The sequence below is a fragment of the Aethalodelphis obliquidens genome, unplaced genomic scaffold, assembly GCF_003676395.1.
Source record: "Aethalodelphis obliquidens isolate GAN/ISIS:26980383/991018 unplaced genomic scaffold, ASM367639v1 scaffold3, whole genome shotgun sequence".
NCBI classification, from domain to species: Eukaryota; Metazoa; Chordata; class Mammalia; order Artiodactyla; family Delphinidae; genus Aethalodelphis; species Aethalodelphis obliquidens.
The window spans coordinates 67,939,354-67,960,363 of record NW_020837947.1 but is presented as its reverse complement, the minus strand read 5'-3'; the positions used below and the strand labels follow the sequence as shown (position 1 = coordinate 67,960,363).

Sequence of the window (21,010 nt, the reverse complement as noted above, 5' to 3'; positions counted from 1 at the left end):
CCACGTGTAGAAGAAATTAGGCTTTGAGCAGATAAGAATTATTATTAAAAAATTGTAACACAGGTACATTCAATACTCCCTTTTTCAGACTATGGGTGTTCACTGCTCTAGAATGTATCTTTACTGTGACACTGAGCAGGCTACTGTAAGCAATCTGCTTGTTCCTTTAAAGAAAGTCACACTAATATCCAGAGCCTCAAAGCTACAAGGAAGGGAGGGTTTCCATGTGAGAAACAGTAGCTGGACCTCAAAGCCCTAACTCTTTCCCTCCATTGTCAATTGAGAAGGATTTGGGAATATATTTAATAAGTGAGCTAGTGGGCATCCTTAAACAGATAAAATCTCCTAGTTAATTAATTGTAATAAAGCATGAAAATTCATGGCCATTGAAATTTTAAATTATTAACTATGCCTTGCCTCGAAATATAAACTATATTTCTTTCAGCTAAGCTGGCTATAAAGGCAAACTCCATCTACCGTAGCACATTTTCCCATAGTAAAATTGCCTATCAAATGGCCTAAAGTTTGGAAGGCATGTTGGCAAGTTCCATTTCTCCTTCCATAAACACTGAGACAGCAACTGGAGGAGGAAAGAGTCACTTATTTAAAAATGGTACATTAGATTCACTGGTTTGCTAAGTTGACACAAAATGTTATCAAGAGCCCAACAAGTTGTAGACGCTTTTTAAAAAGCTCATAACAAATTTTTCTTGTCCTTGTGACGGATTTTGGTTTAACAAGTTTGTCTTGAACTAACAGTGAAAAAAAGATAAAAGAGTTCAAAGATCTAGAGACAAGCATGAAACACTAACTCTACTTCAGAAGAATTATAAGGCTGATGGGTAAATGTCTGTAAACTATGTAACCTTGGGAAGAAACTATATTATTAGAAATTTTGGTTTTACAGTTATTTTCAATTCAAGACCATAGCATATACTAAGTCTGACCAATCCAACACTGGTGTGTATTTCTTTTTTTAAATTAATAGACCAAACCATGCATTATGATAAATTTTAAAGTTCAACTGAGATAAAACTGAACAAATGGTCTCATATACAGGATTACTTGTCCTCCATGGGTTCACTCAAGGGAGACCCAATTCCTCTATGAGGTTTCCCCAACTCCTTCAGGTCATCCAGATTTTACCATATCTGATGTTTCTTATGCTTATTATATCAATCACTTTTTAAAAAAAATTTATTGTTTTATTAAAAGAACTGTCTTATGGTTTCTCTTATATAAATCTTATGCTTCCAACAGATTATAGGCTACCAGAGAGTGAAACCAGCAGTACTTTTCTTGTATTCAATATGGAGTCCATTAATTCATTTAACAATAGTTATCTCGCACCTACTGCATGCCTGGCACTGTGCTAGGAAACGGGGATATGAGAAAAACAGATGCTATAAGTCCTAATGGAAATTAGAGTTTAAAGAGCAATAGGCATTAATCAAATTGGGAATTCCCTGGCGGTCTAGTGGGTAGAGTTCTGCACTTCCACTGCAGGGGGCACAGGTTGGATCCCTGATCAGGGAATTAAGATCCTGCTTGCTGCGCGGCACAGCCAGGAAAAAAAAAAAAAAAAAGAATAAATAAAAAATTAATTAAAAAATAAAGTTATAGAAAAAAGATGTAAGATAGCAACTACAATAAGTTTTGCAAAGGAGACATATACAGTGTTATGAGCGTATATGAATGAAGGGGTCAGAAAGGCACTGCTAGGGAACCTCAAGATCTGTAGGATAAGCAGATTTAACTTGGGGTGGCACTCCAGGCAGAGGGATCAGAATGTGCAAAGATTCTAAGGCAAGAGGAGGCACGGTAAGTTTTAAGAACTGGGGAAACCACTGTAGCTGAAGTAGAGGGAATGAGTGAAGGTGCAACAGCTGCAACATAACCCATTCTTACCTTTGTTAATAGTTCTCTGTTTATTTTGAAATTTACAGTCCCTGGACCAGTGCTGATTTCACTCACCACTGTGTCACATTTTAGCTGAAAAGATAACAAATCAAGTAAAACAGGCATGTTATGAAATAGGCTTAATGAGCTTTGTAGCTCTGATCCTATCAGATTGGCTCCCAAGGGCAGCAGGTGGGTCCTCTCTCACAGTCACTGTGTCTGGACCTCGGCTTTAGCCCATCTCCCCAGTTCTGTCATTCTATTTGCATTTACACGTTTTCTTCTTTTCCGGGCTAGAATGCTACTCTGTATTCGAAGTCTCTCTCTTCTACCTTCCCATTCTCTCACTTCAAATTCTCTTTCTAACGTGGAAAAAAGGGAGCATCACTTTACCCCCACCCTATATACCTTGACATGCAATGAATTCTTTTTAGTTCATCCGCCTTGCATGAGAGTGACAGAACATGACATTCTGTCAGGGCATCCGCTAGAACAACCCACACACACACATAAAATGTAAATAATTTAAATGCTCGGTCTTCAATGGATACGCTTTACATTTTTAACCAACTAGATGTTCAAAGCACCCGAGACACCCATGAAGCATGAAGAAATTCCTGCTGTCATTGAGGAGCCACTAGCCTTTATTTTTCAGAACTCACAGGAGAAGGAGGAAATAAATCTTGTAATTAGGATAATTTTATTCCTGGTATACTTCCTGATAAAAATCTGGGGTAATTTTTGTGGTCAAATAAACATTTACTTAGCTACCAAAGCTCCTTTATCATATTCATTCTTTAAACATTTTTTTCTATGAAAGTGACTTTCATTGTTTGGACTCTTCAGTGTGCCCATGCCCTCTTCTGTGTCACATGTAATAACCTTATTTAAAAAAAAAACTTCCCCCAAACCTGCTTTTCTGAAGGTATTACGCTAACAATTTAGATGTGGTCATTCACCACAACCCTTTCAATTCCTCTTTTAGATACGGAACCCATCAGAGAAATTAGAAATGGAAGAGGTTTGTTAAATCATCTAACCACTTCTTCTCTGCAATCATGATTCTATTTACATCTAATCATTTCTTCTCATATTTTAATGTTCATCTTCCAAGAAACTTATTTTTAAAACTGCAACCCACTGCTCTAATTTATCAAGCTTGTTCTCCTAAATTCAGAAGTCCATCCAGCTTCAATCTGTAAATTTAATTAACACTTCAGTCTTCCTGTAAGTAGTTAATCAATAACTTGAATAATGTCAGCTCAAGAGGAATGTTTTATACCTGATTTCAAAAACCATCCTAACCTTATAGTATGCAGCTAAAATAAATTTAAATTATACTTTTCAAGGTGCCTTGGAAAAAAACGCTATTAAATTCATTATTATGGCTGAGGTAGCCTGCAGAGATAGCTTGCAGAGTAGTTTTTTCTTTGAAATACTACATTTATTATGATGTCAAAAAGAGATAATAGTGCTAAATTACCTTCTCTGCCAGTCTCACGGTTTGAAGTTGAATATCTGGTCTTGAATGGTCATTGTTGTTTTCCAATAGAGAATCCACAGAAAGCTGAAAGTCAGCTACTTCTCTAAAGACAGACATTGAAACAGGAAAAGACTGTTACCTTAAAAACATTACTAGTGTAACAAACAAACAAATGAAAAAGACTAATTACTCTGTGTTCTCTACATTGACACAATTTTATCAGAAGGAATTACACTTTCAAAATATAGAACAATCAGAAATATCATCACCTTGTATTGATTTAGAACTTTATCTTGCATCACCTTACAAAACTCTTCCGCTTCCCTTACCTAGTTGTAGCTTTATGATATCTCTGTGGGAGAGGCAGAGCAACCACCTTATTTGATAGATGTGAAAAATTATGGCCGGCAAGTTCAACGTCTCCCCTAAAAATCCTCCTGCAACTAATAAGCAGACTCAGTAAAAAGCTCAAGTCTCTTGACTGCTTCTATCAGTACAAATCTTCTTCCACTATTCCACAAGCTTCCTTCATTCAAGTCCCTTCACTGACCTTCAAATGACCAAAGCACAATTTTTAAAAAATGTTGTAATCTGAGTTTCAACATGAGAGGAAGAATATTCTTCTTAACACTGAGTAGTTCCTTAAGGAGGCAGACAGTGCTGTTCTTTTCATTGGGCTGGTGATGAAACAATGCAAAAACACAGAAACCAAGAAAGAAACACAAAGCAACCAATTAGTGAAAACAATCGTTTGCTTCAGAAGAGCGGTTATCCCTAGGAAAGGATGGTAGGGAGTGGAATCAAAGAAGTATATTCAGGTTGCTTCAATGGTATCTATAATGTTTGATTTCTGAAAACAAAAGTTTGGAAAAAAATTAAGACCTGACATATTCGAAAGTGAGCATGAGTGTTCATTACATTATTCGCTATAAATTTTCTGTAGTTTGAAAACTTCTAGGTGTAAAAATAATTTTAATTAATATACAAACATCCACATAATTACCAACACTGAACATCCTCTGATGTTTAATAATGAACTAGAGAATGAGACTTTATGGGCAGGATAAGTGGGTTGAACCATTATCTGTCTAGCCCATCTGTAATGCAAAATAGAGGAGCACAAATCACTTCCTTCTTACCACTCTTGAAATTCAGGCACATGACTAAAAAATTCTGTGTGGCTTCTGATCACATTAAAGAATCTAGTCAATAATGACCATTAAGAATTTTCCTGGGCCTTGAGAGGTGACCAGGGCGGCAGAATCGAAGACCCTGAGCTTCCTTCCTTCCACATGCATACCAAAATTGCAGCGATTTACAGAGCAACTATCCATGAAATCCACCTGAAGACTAGGAGAAACTATCTCCTACCACTAAGGAAGGAACCACAATGAAACTAGTAAGGGGCAGAGATGTGGGAGAGTCAAAACTCACAAATAGGAGGATAATTACAATTACAGAGGTTTTCTCCAAGGAGCAAAGCCCCACACTGGGCTCCCCAGCCTGGGGGTCTACACTGGGAAGATGAGCCTGCAGCATTTTGGTTTTGAAAGCCAGTGGGGCTTACTTTCAGGAGAGCCAGAGGACTGTGGGAAATATAAACTCCACTCTTAAAGGGTACACACAAAATTTCACAAGCTCTAAGACCAGGGCAAAAGCATAACTCGAAAGGAGTATGTGTCAGACCCACTTGCAGATCTTGGAGAGCCTCCCAAAGAGCAGGAGGCAAATGGAGCTCACCCTGGGGACAGAGATGCTGACAGCAGCCAATTTAGGGAGCTCACCCCGTCAGGACACTGGTGCTGGTACGTGCCATTTTGAAACCCTCCCTCTAGCTTATTAGTGCTGGGACCCAGCTTCATGCACCAGCCAGTCCTCACCACCTCTGGGATACCCCAGGCCAGGGACTTGGCCCCACCTACCAGTGGGCTGACACTAGCCCAGGGACCCCCAAGCTGCCAGAGGTGGTCATAGGACCCTCTTTACCCAGTGGGGTGGACACCAGCCCTGCGACTCCCTAGGCCCTGCAGCAAGAGACACAGTTTTGCCCACTAGTGGGCCAGCATTAGACTTTGGACCCACTGGGACACATCCCCACCCAACAGAACGCTGACATCACCTCCAGGATAGCTTGGGCACCTCAGCCAGCCATGTCAGGATATGACCACACTCACCAGTGGGCCATCACCAGCCCTGTCAAGAATCGACCCTGCCCACCAGGAGGCCACCACCAGCCCCGGGACCACCCAACACCAATGGCCCTATCCGTCAGCAAGCTAACACTAGCTCTGGGACTCTGAGCCCTGCAGCCAGCCACCCCAGGACTTAGCTCCCCACCAGAGGGCCAGCATTAGCCCCAGGACCCCCTGCAGCTCTGTAGCCAGTCGCCTTCTGACCCAGCTCTGCCCCACCTGCTGGCCTGCACCAGGCCCTGGACTCCCCTGGCAACACAGCCAGCCACACCAGGACCCAGCCCTCCTGACCAGCCTGTCAGCACCAATAACTGGACGCATCAGGCCAAGCAGCCAGCTGGGCAGGGACACAGCCCCACCAGCTGCCCTGGGACTTGGCCCTCCTACCAGTGAGCAGGCACTAGCCCTGGAACCTACTGGGCCTTGGCCCAGCCCTAGTGGGCTGACACCGACACTGGGACCACTAGGGCCTTGCAGCTACAGATGCCAGGACCTGGCTCTGCCCACCAATGGGTCAGCACTAGCCCTAGGACCCACTGGGGCTCTATAGCCAGTTGCCTGGTGACCAGGCCCCAGCCATCTATTGGGTGGCACCAGGACCTGGACTCCCCTGGCCATGAGCTCCACTGCACCAGGATCTGGCCCCACCTACCAGTGACTGGCAGCCTTCACACAAGGCAGGGCCTGGCAACCCACTGTCCTACCCACAAAAGAGCCAGGCCTACTTGCATGCCCACAGTAGTCAGTCTGCCACAACAGAGAGACCCAAAAAGCCCACACAGGGGACACCTCTAAAGCATATGACTCTAGTGACCAGAGGGGAGCGTGCTGCTAGGACCCATATGAAGTTTTCTACATAGGATCACTTGTCTAGAATAGGAAATGTAACCAACCTACCAAATACATAGAAATAAAAACAGAATTAGACAAAATGAGGTCTCAGAGAAATACATTCCAAATGAAGGAACAAGATAAAACCCCAGAAGAAGAACTGGGTGAAGTGGAGATAAGCAATCTACCCAATAAAGAGTTTAAAGTAATGATCACAAAGATGCTTGGGAAAATGGATGAACAGAGGGAGAAGTTTTAAACAAATAGAAGATATAAAGTAGAATCAAACAGAGCTAAAGCATACAACAACTGAAATAAAAATACACTACAAGAAATTAATAGTAGACTAGATGATACAGAGGATGGATCAGTGAATTGGAAGAGCAGTGGAAATTACTACTCTGTGAGCTGAAAAGAAGGGAGTGGATGACATATTTACAGCAACAAAAGGGAAAAAAAAAAACCCCTACAACCAAGAATACTGTATCTAACAAGGCTTTCATTCAGATTTGAAGGAGAGATCAAAAGTTTTACAGACAAGCAAAAGCTAAGAGTCCAGCACCATGAAACCAGCTTTAAAAGAAATGTTAATGGGATGGAAGAATATTGTTAAAATGACCATACTACCCAAGGCAATCTACAGATTCAATGCAATCCTTATCAAAATATCAATGGCATTTTCCATAGAAAAAGAATAATTCCAAAACTTTTATGGAAACACAAAAGACCCAGAATAGCCAAAATAATCTTAAGAACAACAAGGTGAAGTATAACACTCCCTGATTTCAAACTATGCTACAAATCTACAGTAATCAAAACAGTATAGTACTGGCACAAAAACAGACATATAGGGACTCCCCTGGTGGCGCAGTGGTTAAGAATCCGCCTGCCAATGCAGGGGATACAGGTTCAAGCCCTGGTCCAGGAAGATCCACATGCTGCAGAGCAACTAAGCCCGTGCACCACAACTACTGAGCCTGTGCTCTAGAGCCCGCGAGCCACAACTACTGAAGCCCATGTGCCTAGAGCCCATGCTCCGCAACAAGAGAAGCCACTGCAATGAGAAGCCCTCGCACTGTAACGGAGAGTAGCCCCCGCTCACCGCAACCAGAGAAAGCCCGCGTGCAGCAACAAAGACCCAACACAGCCAAAAATAAATAAATAAAAAACAAAAAAACAGACATATAGATCAATGGAACAGAATAGAGAGCCCAGAAATAAACCAACATTTATATGGGCAACTCATCTACAACAAAGGAGGAAGAATATACAATCGAGAAAAGACAGCCTCTTCAATAAATGGTGCTGGGAAACTGGACATTTACATGCAAGAGAATCAAAATGGACTACTCTCTCACACCATGCACAAAAAAGAAATTCAAAATGGATTAAAGACTTAAATGTAAGACCTGAAACAATAAAACTTGTAGAGGAAAACATAGGCAGTACATTCTTTTTTTTTTTTTTGCAGTACACGGGCCTCTCACTGTTGGGGCCTCTCCCGCTGCAGAGCACAGCCTCCGGACGCGCAGGCTCAGCAGCCATGGCTCACGGGCCCAGCCGCTCCGCGGCATGTGGGATCCTCCCGGCCTGGGCACAAACCTGTGTCCCCTGCATCAGCAGGCGGACTCTCAACCACTGCGCCACCAGGGAAGCCCAGGCAGTACATTCTTTGACACTGGTCTTAATAATATATTTTTTTGCATATGTCTCCTCAGGCAAGGGAAGCAAAGCAAAAATAAACCAATGGGACCTAATCAATCTAAAAAGCTATTGCACAGCAAAGGAAACTATCACCAAAATGCAAATCACCTACTGAATGGGAGAAGATATTTGCAAACAATATATCCAACAAGGGGTCAATATCCAAAATATACAAAGAACTCATACAACTCAATATCAAATAAACAAAAAACCCAATTAAAAAACGGGCAGGGTTCCAGGATTGACATTTTTCCAAAGAAGACATACAGATGGCCAACAGGCACATGAAAAGTTGCTCAACATCACTAACCCTCAGGCAAATGCAGATCAAAATCACAATGAGGTATCATTCCTACCTGTCAGAATTGCTATTATCAAAAAGACAACAAATAATAAGTGTTGGGAAGGATGTGGAGAAAACAGAACCCTCATGCACTGTTGTTGGGAATGTAAATTGGTGCTGCTACTATGTAAAATAGTATGGAGATTCCTCAAAAAATTAAAACTAAGCTACCATACAGTCTATGAATTCCAAGTCTGGGTATTTATCCAAAGAAAATGAAAACACTAATTTGAAAAGATACGTATACCCCTATGTTCACTGCAGCATTATTTACTATAGCCAAGATATGGAAGGAACCTCAGTGCCCATCAATACATGAGCAAATAAAGAAGATGTGGTATGTGTGTGTGCGCACACGCGCACACACACACACACACACACACACACCCCACACACACTGTAATATTATTCAGCCATAAAAAGAATGCAGTCTTGCCATTTGCAGCAACATGGATGGACCTAGATGGTATTCTACTAAGTGAAATAAGTCAGACAGAGAAAGACAAATACTATATGATTTCACTTAATTGCAGACTCTAAAAAACAAAACAGATGAACAAACATAACCAAACAGAATCATAGATACAGAGAACAAACAGGTGGTTGCCAGAGGGGAAGGGTGTAGGGGGAAGAGAGAATGAGGAAGATTAAAAGGTACAAACTTTCAGTTACAAAATAAATGAGTCACAGGTATGAAATGTACAGTGTGGGGAATACGGTCAATAATTATGCAATGCCCTTGCATGGTGACCAATGACAACTAGACTTAACGTGATCATTTTGAAATGTACAGAAATCACTATGTTGTAGAATATGAACAGTGTTGTAGGTCAATTATACTTCAGAAACAAACAAGCAAACAAACTAACAGACTCCTAGAAAACGAGATCAGATTTGTGGCTACCACAGGTGGGGGTTAGGGGGAGGGGGAATTAGATGAAGGTAGTCAAAAGGTACAAACTTCCAGTTATAAGATAAATAAGTACTAGGGATATAATGTACAACATGACAAAGATAATTAACACTTGTATGTTAAGAGAGTAAATCCTGAGAGTTTTTATCACAAGGAAAAAAATTTTTTTCTCTATTTCTTTAATGTTGTCTATAGGAGATGATGGATGTTCACTAAACTTACTGTGGTCATCATTCCATGACAATATGTATGCCAAATCACCATGCTGCACACCTTAAACTCATACAGTGCTGTATGTCAATTATATCTCAATAAAACTGGGGGAGGGGGAAGGATTCTCCTGCGCCTTAATCCATTATCCAGCAGCCTAGCGTGGATTACACTTATCAACCCGAACTCATCTACTGACATTTGAGGTGTAACCGAAGACCCAAATTCAACTATTAATCAGTGTCTGTGTGCTCTTGGGCTTGTTGCTTAATTTCTTTTGTAGCACAGTAAAATGGTGATGATAATGGAACCTACTTAAGTTCTGGTAATATAATCCTAGTTCTGATGTTAAATAAAAATGTTAATACAGTACCAAGCCATGGGGAATTATTCTGTCTGTAGTTCTTCACTTACTGGATTGGTTGGCAAACCATTCTGTTTCTTTTCTAAGCCTATTCTCTAATGATTACATAACAATTCAATTTTCTAAAGATTAACTTTAATTGTGGAAACTCATATAAGGTTTGAATATATTTATTCTTACCAAAGAACTCTGATAATTTAGTCAAGTATTTGTGCCAATAATGTGGGAAACTGAAGACATTAGTCTAACAAAATGGGAATAACAGAAAGATTAAAAAAATAAAAACCATATAAAGTTAAAATAAGAGCTATAACAGCAATATTAATTGAAAATAAAGATTTGAATGTACCAAAGACTAAATAATGATTTGACACATAGCTAAGATGCTTTCTTTTTTTTAAATTGAAGTACAGTTGATTTACAATGTTGTGTTAATTTCTGCTGTACAGCAAAGTGATTTAGTTACACATACATACATATATACATACATTCTTTCTGATATTCTTTTCCACTATGGTTTATCTCAGGATATTGAATATACTTCCCTGGGTGGGATACTTTATAAAAGGTTTAATATGACCATAAACCTACAGAATGGCTCTCAAACATTCAGGAAAACCCAAACAGGTCACACAATTTTCTACAGATGGTTTAAAAAGTTAATAGTACAAAGTATCCAAAATTTTATTTGAGACATAAATAATAAACTAATTCAATTTAAAAATTCTCAATAAAATCAAATATTTTCAAGTAGTTCAGTGGTATAAGGACAAATTTAAAAAATCATCCTTTTAGGCCAATAATAATGATTAACACCAATTTACTAAACTAAGAATATTTAAAAAACAAATTCTGTGCTGGGTTATTTGCTAGTATGAAAGGACCCATAGAGAAGTAAATGCTTCAGGGAGGTGAGGGTAATCAACCAGACTTGATCCCAGTTTTCCCTTTTGGGAGATTTTAATTATACACCCACAAAAAACTTCTGCTTTGTCTATTTAGTGAAGTAATTTTTTTAAAATTGAAGTACTCTATAGTTGATTTACAATATTGTGTTAGTTGCAGGTGTGCAGCAAAGTGATTCAGTTACACACACACGTGTGTGTGTGTGTGTATATATATATTCTTTTTCAGATTCTTTTCCACTATAGGTTATTACAAGATATTGAATATAGTTCCCTGTGCTATAGAGTAAGTCCTTGTTGTTATCTATTTTATATATGGTAGCGTGTATCTGTTGATCCCAAACTCCTAATTTATCCCTCCCTCCCCTGCTTCCCCTTTGGTAATCATAAGTTTGTTTTCTGTGTTTGTGAGTCTGTCTGTTTTGTAAATAAGTTCATTTGTATCATTTTTTTTAGATTCCACATATAAATGATATCATTCGATATTTGCCTTTCTCTGACTTACTTCACTTACTATGGTAATCTCTAGGTCCATCCATGTTGCTGCAAATGGCAATATTTCATTCTTTTTTATAGCCGAGTAATATTCTATTATGCATGCATGTGCGTGCACACACACACACACACACACACACACACACCATCTTCTTTATCCATTCCTCTGCTGATGGACACTTAGGTTGCCTCCATGTCTTGGCTATTGCAAACAGTGCTGCTATGAACATTGGGGGGCATGTATCTTTGCGAATTAGAGTTTTTGTCTTTTCCGGATATATGCCCAGGAGTGGAATTGAGTTGTTTGTGTTTTGTTTTTTTTAGAACAAATCTCCATACTGTTTTCCATAGTGGCTTTACCAATTTACATTCCTACCAACAGTGTAGGAGGGTTCCCTTTTCTCCACATCCTGGAGAGGCAATTCTTGAATTTGAACTATGTAAAAAGTCAGAACTGAAACAATCTAAATGTCCATCAACAGGGCAGCGTTAAGAGTAAGCCATTGTTAAAAAGTGGTAGTTTCAAAGAAATGATGCCAAGAGAAAGGGTTCAAAATCATACCTACAGTTGTTTTATAGCTATGACTTTAAGGCTGAAAGACATATTCAAAGAGAAAAGAGATACCAAATTGCTAACATCAGTTGTCTTACTGTATGTAGTAAGAGTATTGGGGATTTTTTCTTCTTATTCTGTATTTTCCTGAATTTCCTTAAAGTTATGTTTTGCTTTCATGACAGAAAAACTAATTTAAAAAAATCCCTTTAAAATGACATAACTTCTAGACTATGAAAAGCAGCTGTCAAAATAGTCCACTGTGAAGAAGGAGAGTGGGTAGGGGTGTAGACAACACAAAACTGGCCACATGCTAATGATCGTGAGTGATGGGCACATAGGGGCTCACTAAACTATTCCCTCTACTTTCATATCGTTTATAATTTAAAAAATAAGTTTAAAAAGCAATATCTACTGGGCTTCCCTGGTGGCACAGTGGTTGAGAGTCCGCCTGCCGATGCAGGGGACATGGGTTCGTGCCCCGGTCCAGGAAGATCCCACATGCCGCGGAGCGGCTGGGCCCGTGAGCCATGGCCGCTGAGCCTGCACGTCCGGAGCCTGTGCTCCGCAACGGGAGAGGCCACAACAGTGAGAGGCTTGCGTACCGCAAAGAAAAAAGAAAAAAGAAAAAAAAGCAATAGCTACTTCCCTATTGCTTCTGAGAAGTTGCTGTGGTTTCAGTCTGAAATCCATAGATCTGAGTAGTACTGGCTGGTAACAAAGTTACTAATTCTGTCTACTACAAGCAGTATTAAACAGGAATTTCACCACAGTTGAAAATACAGCTGGGACTTCCCTGGCAGTCCAGTGGCTAAGACTCTGCACGTCCATTGCAGGGGGTGTGGGTTCAATTCCTGGTCAGGGAACTAAGATTCTGCTGTCGTGGACAAAAAACAAACAAACAAATTCAGCTGACCCTTAAACAACTGGGGGGAGTTAGGGGCACTGACCATCCGAGCAGTTGAAAATTCCAGTGTAATTTTAGTCAGCCTTCCAAATCCACGGTTCTGTATCCATGGTTCAACCAACCATGGATCATGTAGTACCATAGTTCAGGCTAGGTGAAAAAATCCATGTATAACTGGACCCATGCAGTTTAACCCATGTTGTTCAAGGGAAAACTGTATAACTGAATTAGGAGACATGAGCAAATGGATTCATATCACACTAAATAAACCAAATTAACAAAAATAAAATTTCTTAATTCTCCTGGCATGTTATAGCGTTTTAGAATCAAGTTAGAAATATAGAACAGTTAGCCTTTTGACTTCCCTGGTGGTACAGTTGGTTAAGAATCCACCTGCCAATGCAGGGGACATGGGTTCGATCCCTGGCCAGGGAAGATCCCACGTGCCGTGGAGCAACTAAGCCCTGGCACCACAACTACTGAGCCTGGGCTCTAGAGCCCGTGAACCACAACTGCTGAAGCTCACGTGCCTAAAGCCCGTGCTCTGCAACAAGAGAAGCCACTGCAATGAGAAGTCTGCACACTGCAACGAAGAGTAGCCCCGGCTCACCGCAAGTAGAGAAAGCCTGCATGCAGCAATGAAGACCCAACACAGCCAAAAAAAAACCCCCAAAAAACAAGAAGTTAGGCTTTGTTTTAGTACCCTAAAGAATAACTGGGTTTATGAAGGCAAAGCTAGGGTTTTCCTTTGTTGTAAACAAATTTAATATGCAGAATTTTAGACTGGTAGCCTAGAAAAATTGAGGTCCTCCCCAATATTTATTTTCTATAAACCAAAGTCCTGGTATTTCAGATTGTTAAAGTAGAGCTACCCAAAGGAACTGCAAGCAGGTAAAGAAAATCTTATTCAAAAGAGGGGCCAAGACAACAGGCGCATGGAAAGATGCTCAGCATCACTAATTATTAGGAAAACGAAAATCAAACCAATAATGAGATATCCCCTCACATCAGAATAGGTACTGTCAAAAAGGTGAGAAATAAGCGTTGGCAAGGATGTGGAGAAAAGGGAACCCTCATACACTGTTGGTGGGAATGTAAATTGGTGCAGCCACTATGGAGATTCCGCAAAAAGTTAATAGAACCACCATATGATAAAGCTATCCTACTTCTGGGTATTTATCAAAAGAATATGAAAGCACTAATTTGAAAAGATATAAGCACCCCTATGTTTACTGCAGCATTATTTACAATAGCCAACACATGGAAACAACCTAAGCGTCCATAAATGAATAGATAAAGATGTGGTACATATATACAATGGAATACTACTTAGCCATAAAAAAGAAACAATGTCATTTGCAGCAACATGGACAGACCTAGAGATTATCATACTAAGTGAAAGTAAGTCAGACAGAGAAAGACAGCTATTGTATGATAGTGCTTACATGTGGAATCTAAAAAAAAGGGTACAAATGAACTTATCTACAAAACAGAAATGGAGTTACAGATGTAGAGAACAAACTTATGGTTACCAGGGGGTAAGGTGGGGGAGGGATAAGATTGGGATTGACATATACACACTACTATATATAAAATAGGTAACTAATAAGGACCTACTGTATAGCACAGGGAACTCTACTCAATACTCTGTTATAGCCTATATGGGAAAAGAATCTAAAAAAGAGGGGATACATGTTTATGTATAACAGATTTACTTTGCTGTACATCTGAAACTAACACAACACTGTAAATCAACTGTACTCCAATAAAAAATTTTTAAAATGGAGATGTGGTATATATATAAACAATGGAATACTACTCAGCCATAGAAAAAGATGAGATCTTGCCATCTGGGACGATGTGGATGGACCTCGAGGGTATTACACTAAATGAAATAAGTCAGACAAAGAAAGACAAATACCGTATGATTTCACTCATGTGAAGTGGAGTATGTGTGATGTGGAGTATAAGATGTGATGTGGTGTGGAGTATAAGAAATAAAAACAAAGTAAGTAAACAAACCAAACATGCAGCTACAGAGAGAGAGTGATGGTTACCAGAGGGGAAGGGGTGGTGGGGCAGGGGGGAGGGTGAAATGGGTGAAGGGGATCAACTGTATGATGACACATGGAAACTGAAGTTTTGGCGATGAGCACGCTATACTGTTTAGAGAATGCTGTGCACATGAAATTTATATAATGTTATAAGCCAATGTTACTTCAATTAAGAAAAAAGACAAAAAGATGGGCCAATACAGTTCAGCTTATTAAAGGTCTTTGAAACATAAAATAAAAACTGAGACATTCCCATTATTATGCAAAATGTCCTTTACAGATTTTATGAAATAGGTAACTGGTTTGCAACATTACATCAATTTACATATAATTATATGGCCCATCTTTTGGTCAGTCGTTGCCTCTGTTCTTGGAACTCAGTATAGATGAAGTTGTAGCAGGCCATTTTAAAGATGCTCTCTTTTACAAGGCCATACGTAGCCTTTCTCTTCTCCACTTATCCCTTTGTCCTATTCTGGGAAAAAGAACATTCATTCTACTCAATCTTAAAATCCTGACAAAGTTAAGGGGACAAAATACAAGGACATAATGGTATCATTATATCATAATGGAACAATGATAATTTAAGTTTAGGGCTTAAATGCCTACTATGTAGCTAATTTCTTGTCATTATTAATTAACTGAGAGGGTATTTTATCCAAGTTTTGAAGTTTTCTAGACAACTCGTAAACAGGTATCAATAAGAATGACCAAACAAAAGAGATATCTCTCTGAATCCAAGAAGCAACTATAGGTTGTATGTAGTCCTAACCAGTAATTCTCTATCATTGGGGAGGCCTCGAATGGAAACAAGCAAAAAAACCAAGACCTGCAAAAAAATATCTAGCAGGTAAATATGGCACAATAGTATTCAAGTATTAGATAGGTGTAAAATCTCTAAGATCCCTTTAAAAACTGATTTTCTAACTACAATCTAACTACAACCTTAGTTCTTTTATTTGCTGTTACAGAATTAAATTCGAACCTCATTCCAAATTTTTCTTAAAGACTGCCATAATTATAGTTATTAGAATAAACATCAAAACATGAGAATACTAATATAATCTGCCATGTCAGTATGTAAAATACAGATTTTAATTTTATTATTTAAATCCATGGGAATAATAGGTTAAATCATATATTAAGGTTAATTTCAAGGACTATTTTGTAAATTGAAGAGTAATTTTTTTCGTATATTGACAAAGCCAGCAACATTCTAGATCATTACAAATATATTATACTTAACTCTTTTCTGGAAATTGGAACTGCAGATATTGACTTGATCAAGTATTCTGGAGGAAGATCCAACACTCTTGAAAGCTAAAAATCAACAAGAACAAACAGCACAAGATTGTTAATATATTTGTTCCAGATTCAATAGAATGCTACTCAACAATTGAAAAAACATATTGAGACACAACACAAATGAGCTACAAATGCACTATGCAATGTGATAAAAGCCAGACTCAAAAGGCTATATAATGTATGATTCAGTTTATTTGACATTCCAGAAAACCCAAAACTGTAAGGATAAAGATTAGATCAGTGGTTGCCAGGGGTTGAAGATGAGAAAAGGGTTTGACCATAAATTGGCAAATAGAACTGTTTACCAAAAAGGATGAATTTTATATTTATAAATTTTAAAAACTTTTTATTTATTTATTTATTTTTTTAAAAAAAGAGAAGGGATGAACTGCTGGGACCAAAGATAATTTTCTTTTTAATTCATTCATAAAATCTTTTTGTGTTAGGCACTGTTTTAGGAGTTGGGGATACAGCAGTGAATAAAAGAAACAATAATCTCATGCTATTTAAATAAACAAGCAAACAAATACATAATGGGGGGAAAATCTGACCCCCAGCCTCTATCAAAAGTTTATTCACTTGTTTGTTTGTTTATTTATTTATTTATGGCTGCGTTGGGTCTTCGTTGCTGTGCGCAGGCTTTCTCTAGTTGCAGTGACCAGGGGCTACTCCTTGGTGCGCGGGCTTCTCATTGAGGTGACTTCTCTTTGTTGTGGAGCATGGGCTCTAGGCATGCGGGCTCAGTAGTTGTGGCTCGCAGACTCTAGAGTCCAGGCTCAGTAGTTGTGACTCTCACGCTTAGTTGCTCCTCAGCATGTGGGATCTTCCCAGACCAGGGCTCGAACCCGTGTCCCCTGCATTGGCAGGCGGATTCTTAACCACTGCACCACCAGGGAAGTCCCTACTCGTATATTTGAAAAGCTCACTGAATGACTGTAATGCACAGTCATAGTTGTGAACTACTGCCTTCATCAGGAACTCAAATTATGCCTAATTTTTCTTTGAAACAATCCTATGACTTTCATACTATTATAGCCTTCATTTCATGAATGATGAAACTGAAGTACAGAGAATTTATGTAACTTGCTTAGGTGTAAAAGCTGGGATGTAAACACAAGCTATCTATAACCAGAACCTACCTTCAACCCCTATGTCATATCGATACCCTTTCAACAAAAAATGCATGAAAACGAAACAGTGAAAATAGCAGTACAGCCATAATGAATTTAAAACTGTCTTCATCTTTCTTGCCCACTTCCTCAATCCTTACGCAGCCTCTGCAATGGACAAGTCATGGCTGGTGAGAGAGAAGGGAAAGGGAGTAATGGGGTAAATAGGAAAAGTAAAGAATGTAAGAAGAAGCAATCTTAATCTTCCTCAGAGGGGTAAGTGTTCAGAAAGGAAGGAATAAAACTAAAGTCACTATCTCCATTATTAGTAATAATATTTATCCTATTATCAAAAGAAATCGTTTGCTGAATTTCATTAACGTAAAAAAAAGGTCAAAACTTGCAGACCAGGAGCTGTCATTTACCTTTAAGATACTCTGTATATTTCTGCTGATCAAGTATATGTTGAGTTTTTAAATCTCAGAGTACAGTCTTTATTTTTAAATTCTAGCCTTTAGGAACTGAATTACTGTATCCTTTACAAAAAAAAGGCTTTTTTTCCTTAAGATACTTTCCCAGAAGTGGATAAATACTTCCAAAGCACTTACAGAATAAAGGCTGTAACTGTTCATGTTTATATTACAAAATGTTCCTGCCAAAACAGATACATCAGTAATAAAGATTCTATTATAATTTCTCTTAAAAAAATTCAAATTCCAGTTCCACTTTTACTGTCTATGAGCCCTTGGGAAAGTCATTTTACATCAACAAGCTTAAGTTTTCACATCTGAAAAATGGGGATAATAAATCTATTAATAATAAACTAGGGCTCTTGTGAGGACTAACAAAATTGCGTCACATAATAAGCATGTAATAAATATTATTTCCTTCTTCCTTTAAAAGGTTTTATTTTGGGAGACTTCCCTGGCGGTCCAGTGGTTAAGACTCTGCATTTCCATTGCAGGGGGCCCGGGTTCAATCCCTGGTCAGGGAAATAAGATCCCGCATTTCGGACATAATGTCTTTCAAACTTACCCATAACCTTCTCCTATAAGACCTTCTGCCTATCTTAGATATAACTAAACTCTGCTGGAAAAAAAAAAAAAAAGGAACGTTGTTCACCATCCAGTTATACATGGATTAAGTCATTAGCCACTGCAGTTTCTGACCGATAATGAACCCTGAGAGGAGTTCAGGGCAAAAAACAGGATGAGGCACACTGTACTGTGGAAAAACAGGCCCCTTAGATAGTTCTATGTATATCTCAGGAAGAATTTTAATAACCAGATTCTTGCATCTTCCCATATCTAGAAAAGCACCAAAATCATTAACAGAGATATCTGTTCCCTGTGACTAGCTGTCATCTTTTACTGAGATGTAAGCCTGACTGCACATATTCCCCAGCCAACAATCATGATTAAACTGGCTTCTCCCCCTACCTCTTCGAAGTTTACTCAGAGCTACTGAGTGGCTGTCTCCCATGATATAGTCATCAGTAAGGTCCCTGAATAAAGCTGAAACTGACAACTCACACCTCTTACATTGTGCATTTTTTCAACAAAGGCCAATTTTTTAATCTTTATCTCACAAATAAGTTGTGAACTTTGGAATGTAAAAATATTACCTAGGACCAACACAAAAAATTCTCTGATACAAACTAAACACTACTTAAAGTTTATTTCTTCTACCATACCTCATTTGCTCCAAAAGAGCTCTCAGGGGGTTTAAACCATAAAAATAAAATGGAGGTATGAAATTGTGCCAGCAAACTCAAGCTAAAGATAATCAGGCTTCTTGGCAACCAAGGTGCAAAGGGAATCTACACAGCACTTTTTACCTCGTAAGAGATAAAGCAAGTCAGTAGGAACAAAGTTTTCCTAAAAGTAAATTCTAAGACCAAGTTATATACACATGAAGATGTGAAGACCAAAATAGAAAATACCTTCAATAGTAATTTTACAAACGCACAGAAACATTCTTATATGATGTAAATTTAAAAAACCAAGAAGAAAGGGACTGGGGAGAAAGGAGGAATGGGGAGTAACTGTTTAATAAGGACAGTTTCAGTTTGGCAAGATGAAAATATTCTGGAGATGGTTGGTGGTGATGGTTGCATAACAATGTGAATGTACTTAATGCCACTGAACTGTACATTTTAAAATGGTTAAGATGGTAAACATTATATTAGAGAAACGCAAATCAAAAATAAAATGAGATATCATCTCACACTGGTCAGAATGGCTATCATTAAAAACTCTACAAATAAATCCTGGAGAGGATGTGAAGAAAAGGGAAGCTTCCTACACTGTTGGTGGGAATGTAAGTTGGTACAGCCACTATGAAGAACAGTGTGGGGCTTCCCTGGTGGCACAGTGGTTGGGAGTCTGTCTGCCGATGCAGGGGACAGGGGTTCGTGCCCCGGTCCGGGAAGATCCCACATGCCGCGGAGCGGCTGGGCCCGTGAGCCATGGCTGCTGAGCCTGCGCGTCCAGAGCCTGTGCTTCGCAATGGGAGAGGCCACAACAGTGAGAGGCCCGCATACCGAAAAAAAAAAAAAAAAAAAAAACAGAACAGTGTGGAGGTTCCTCAGAAAACTAAAAATAGAACTACCATATGATCCAGCAATCCCCCTCCTGGGCATAGATCCGGAAAAGATGAAAACCCTAATTTGAAAAGATACATGCATCCCAATGTTCACTGCAGCACTAATCACAGTAGCCAAGACATGGAAGCAACCTAAATGTCCATCGACAGATCAACAGACAAAGAAGATGTTACATATATTCAAGGGGATACCATTCAGGCATTAAAAAGAACGAAATAATGCAATTTGCAGCAACATGGATGCAACTAGAGATTATCATACTAAGTGAGTAAGTCAGAAAGAGAAAGACAAATACCATATGATATCACTTATACGTGGAATCTAAAAACATGACAAAAATGAACCTATCTACAAAACAGAAACAGACTCACACACAGAGAACAGAGTTGTGGTTGCCAAGGGGGAGAGGTTTGGGGAGGGATGGAGTGGGAGGCTGGGGTTAGCAGATGTAAGCTATTATATATGGAATGGATAAACAAGGTCCTACTGTACAGCACAGGGAACTATATTCAGTATCCTGTGACAAACCATAATGGAAAATATAGAAAAAGTATATATATGTATAAATGAATCACTTTGCTGTATAGCAGAAATTAACAGATCATAAATCAACTATACTTCAATAAGACAACAAACCATAAAAAAAGATGTTAAGTTTTATATTATGTGTATTTTCCCACAATTAAAAACAAACCCCAAAAAGACTTTGGGATTAAGTAGTAGAAAGAAGTCTTCTTTACATAATCTCTCATTTCCTACCCATTATCAAATTAAAATGAAAAGGAAGGAAGAACGAAGAGGAGAAAGAAAGGAAGGTAGGTCACAGGCTGGTTGGTTCTCCAGCAAAAAATACACATGATAGGCATAGCCCAAAGTTATAAACTTCAAAAGTGGTAACCAAGCAAAGATACACCAGACTCTGAGAAGAAATGGGGCAGCCCTGTTTGGCAAGGCTCCTAAGCTGAATTAACTATTCTCATTAATACCCAAATCTGGAGAGAAAACACTGAATGAATTCCATTATTTTTTTCATCTATGACTGAGAGATGCTACAGAACTGCGGGAAAGAATGAGGAAAAGAGAAGTGATTTCCAGCACAAGTGAAGCTTCTAGGGCAGAATCTGAGGGCCTCCCCAAT

At 39.0% G+C, this 21,010-nt stretch overlaps 1 protein-coding gene across 3 annotated transcripts in view; it reads right to left on the bottom strand.

Moving 5' to 3' along the window:
• Positions 1-21,010, bottom strand: part of RARS2 (arginyl-tRNA synthetase 2, mitochondrial) — an 81,190-nt gene that overhangs the window by 42,957 nt on the left and 17,223 nt on the right. For all 3 annotated transcript variants that reach the window (XM_027090914.1, XM_027090918.1, XM_027090927.1), the window contains exons 2-4: positions 16,100-16,173; positions 3,383-3,485; positions 1,909-1,992 (exon numbers count right to left, since the gene is read on the bottom strand). In XM_027090914.1, coding sequence (XP_026946715.1) covers positions 1,909-1,992; positions 3,383-3,485; positions 16,100-16,173 — 261 coding nt within the window. The remainder of the gene's footprint in view (positions 1-1,908; positions 1,993-3,382; positions 3,486-16,099; positions 16,174-21,010) is intronic.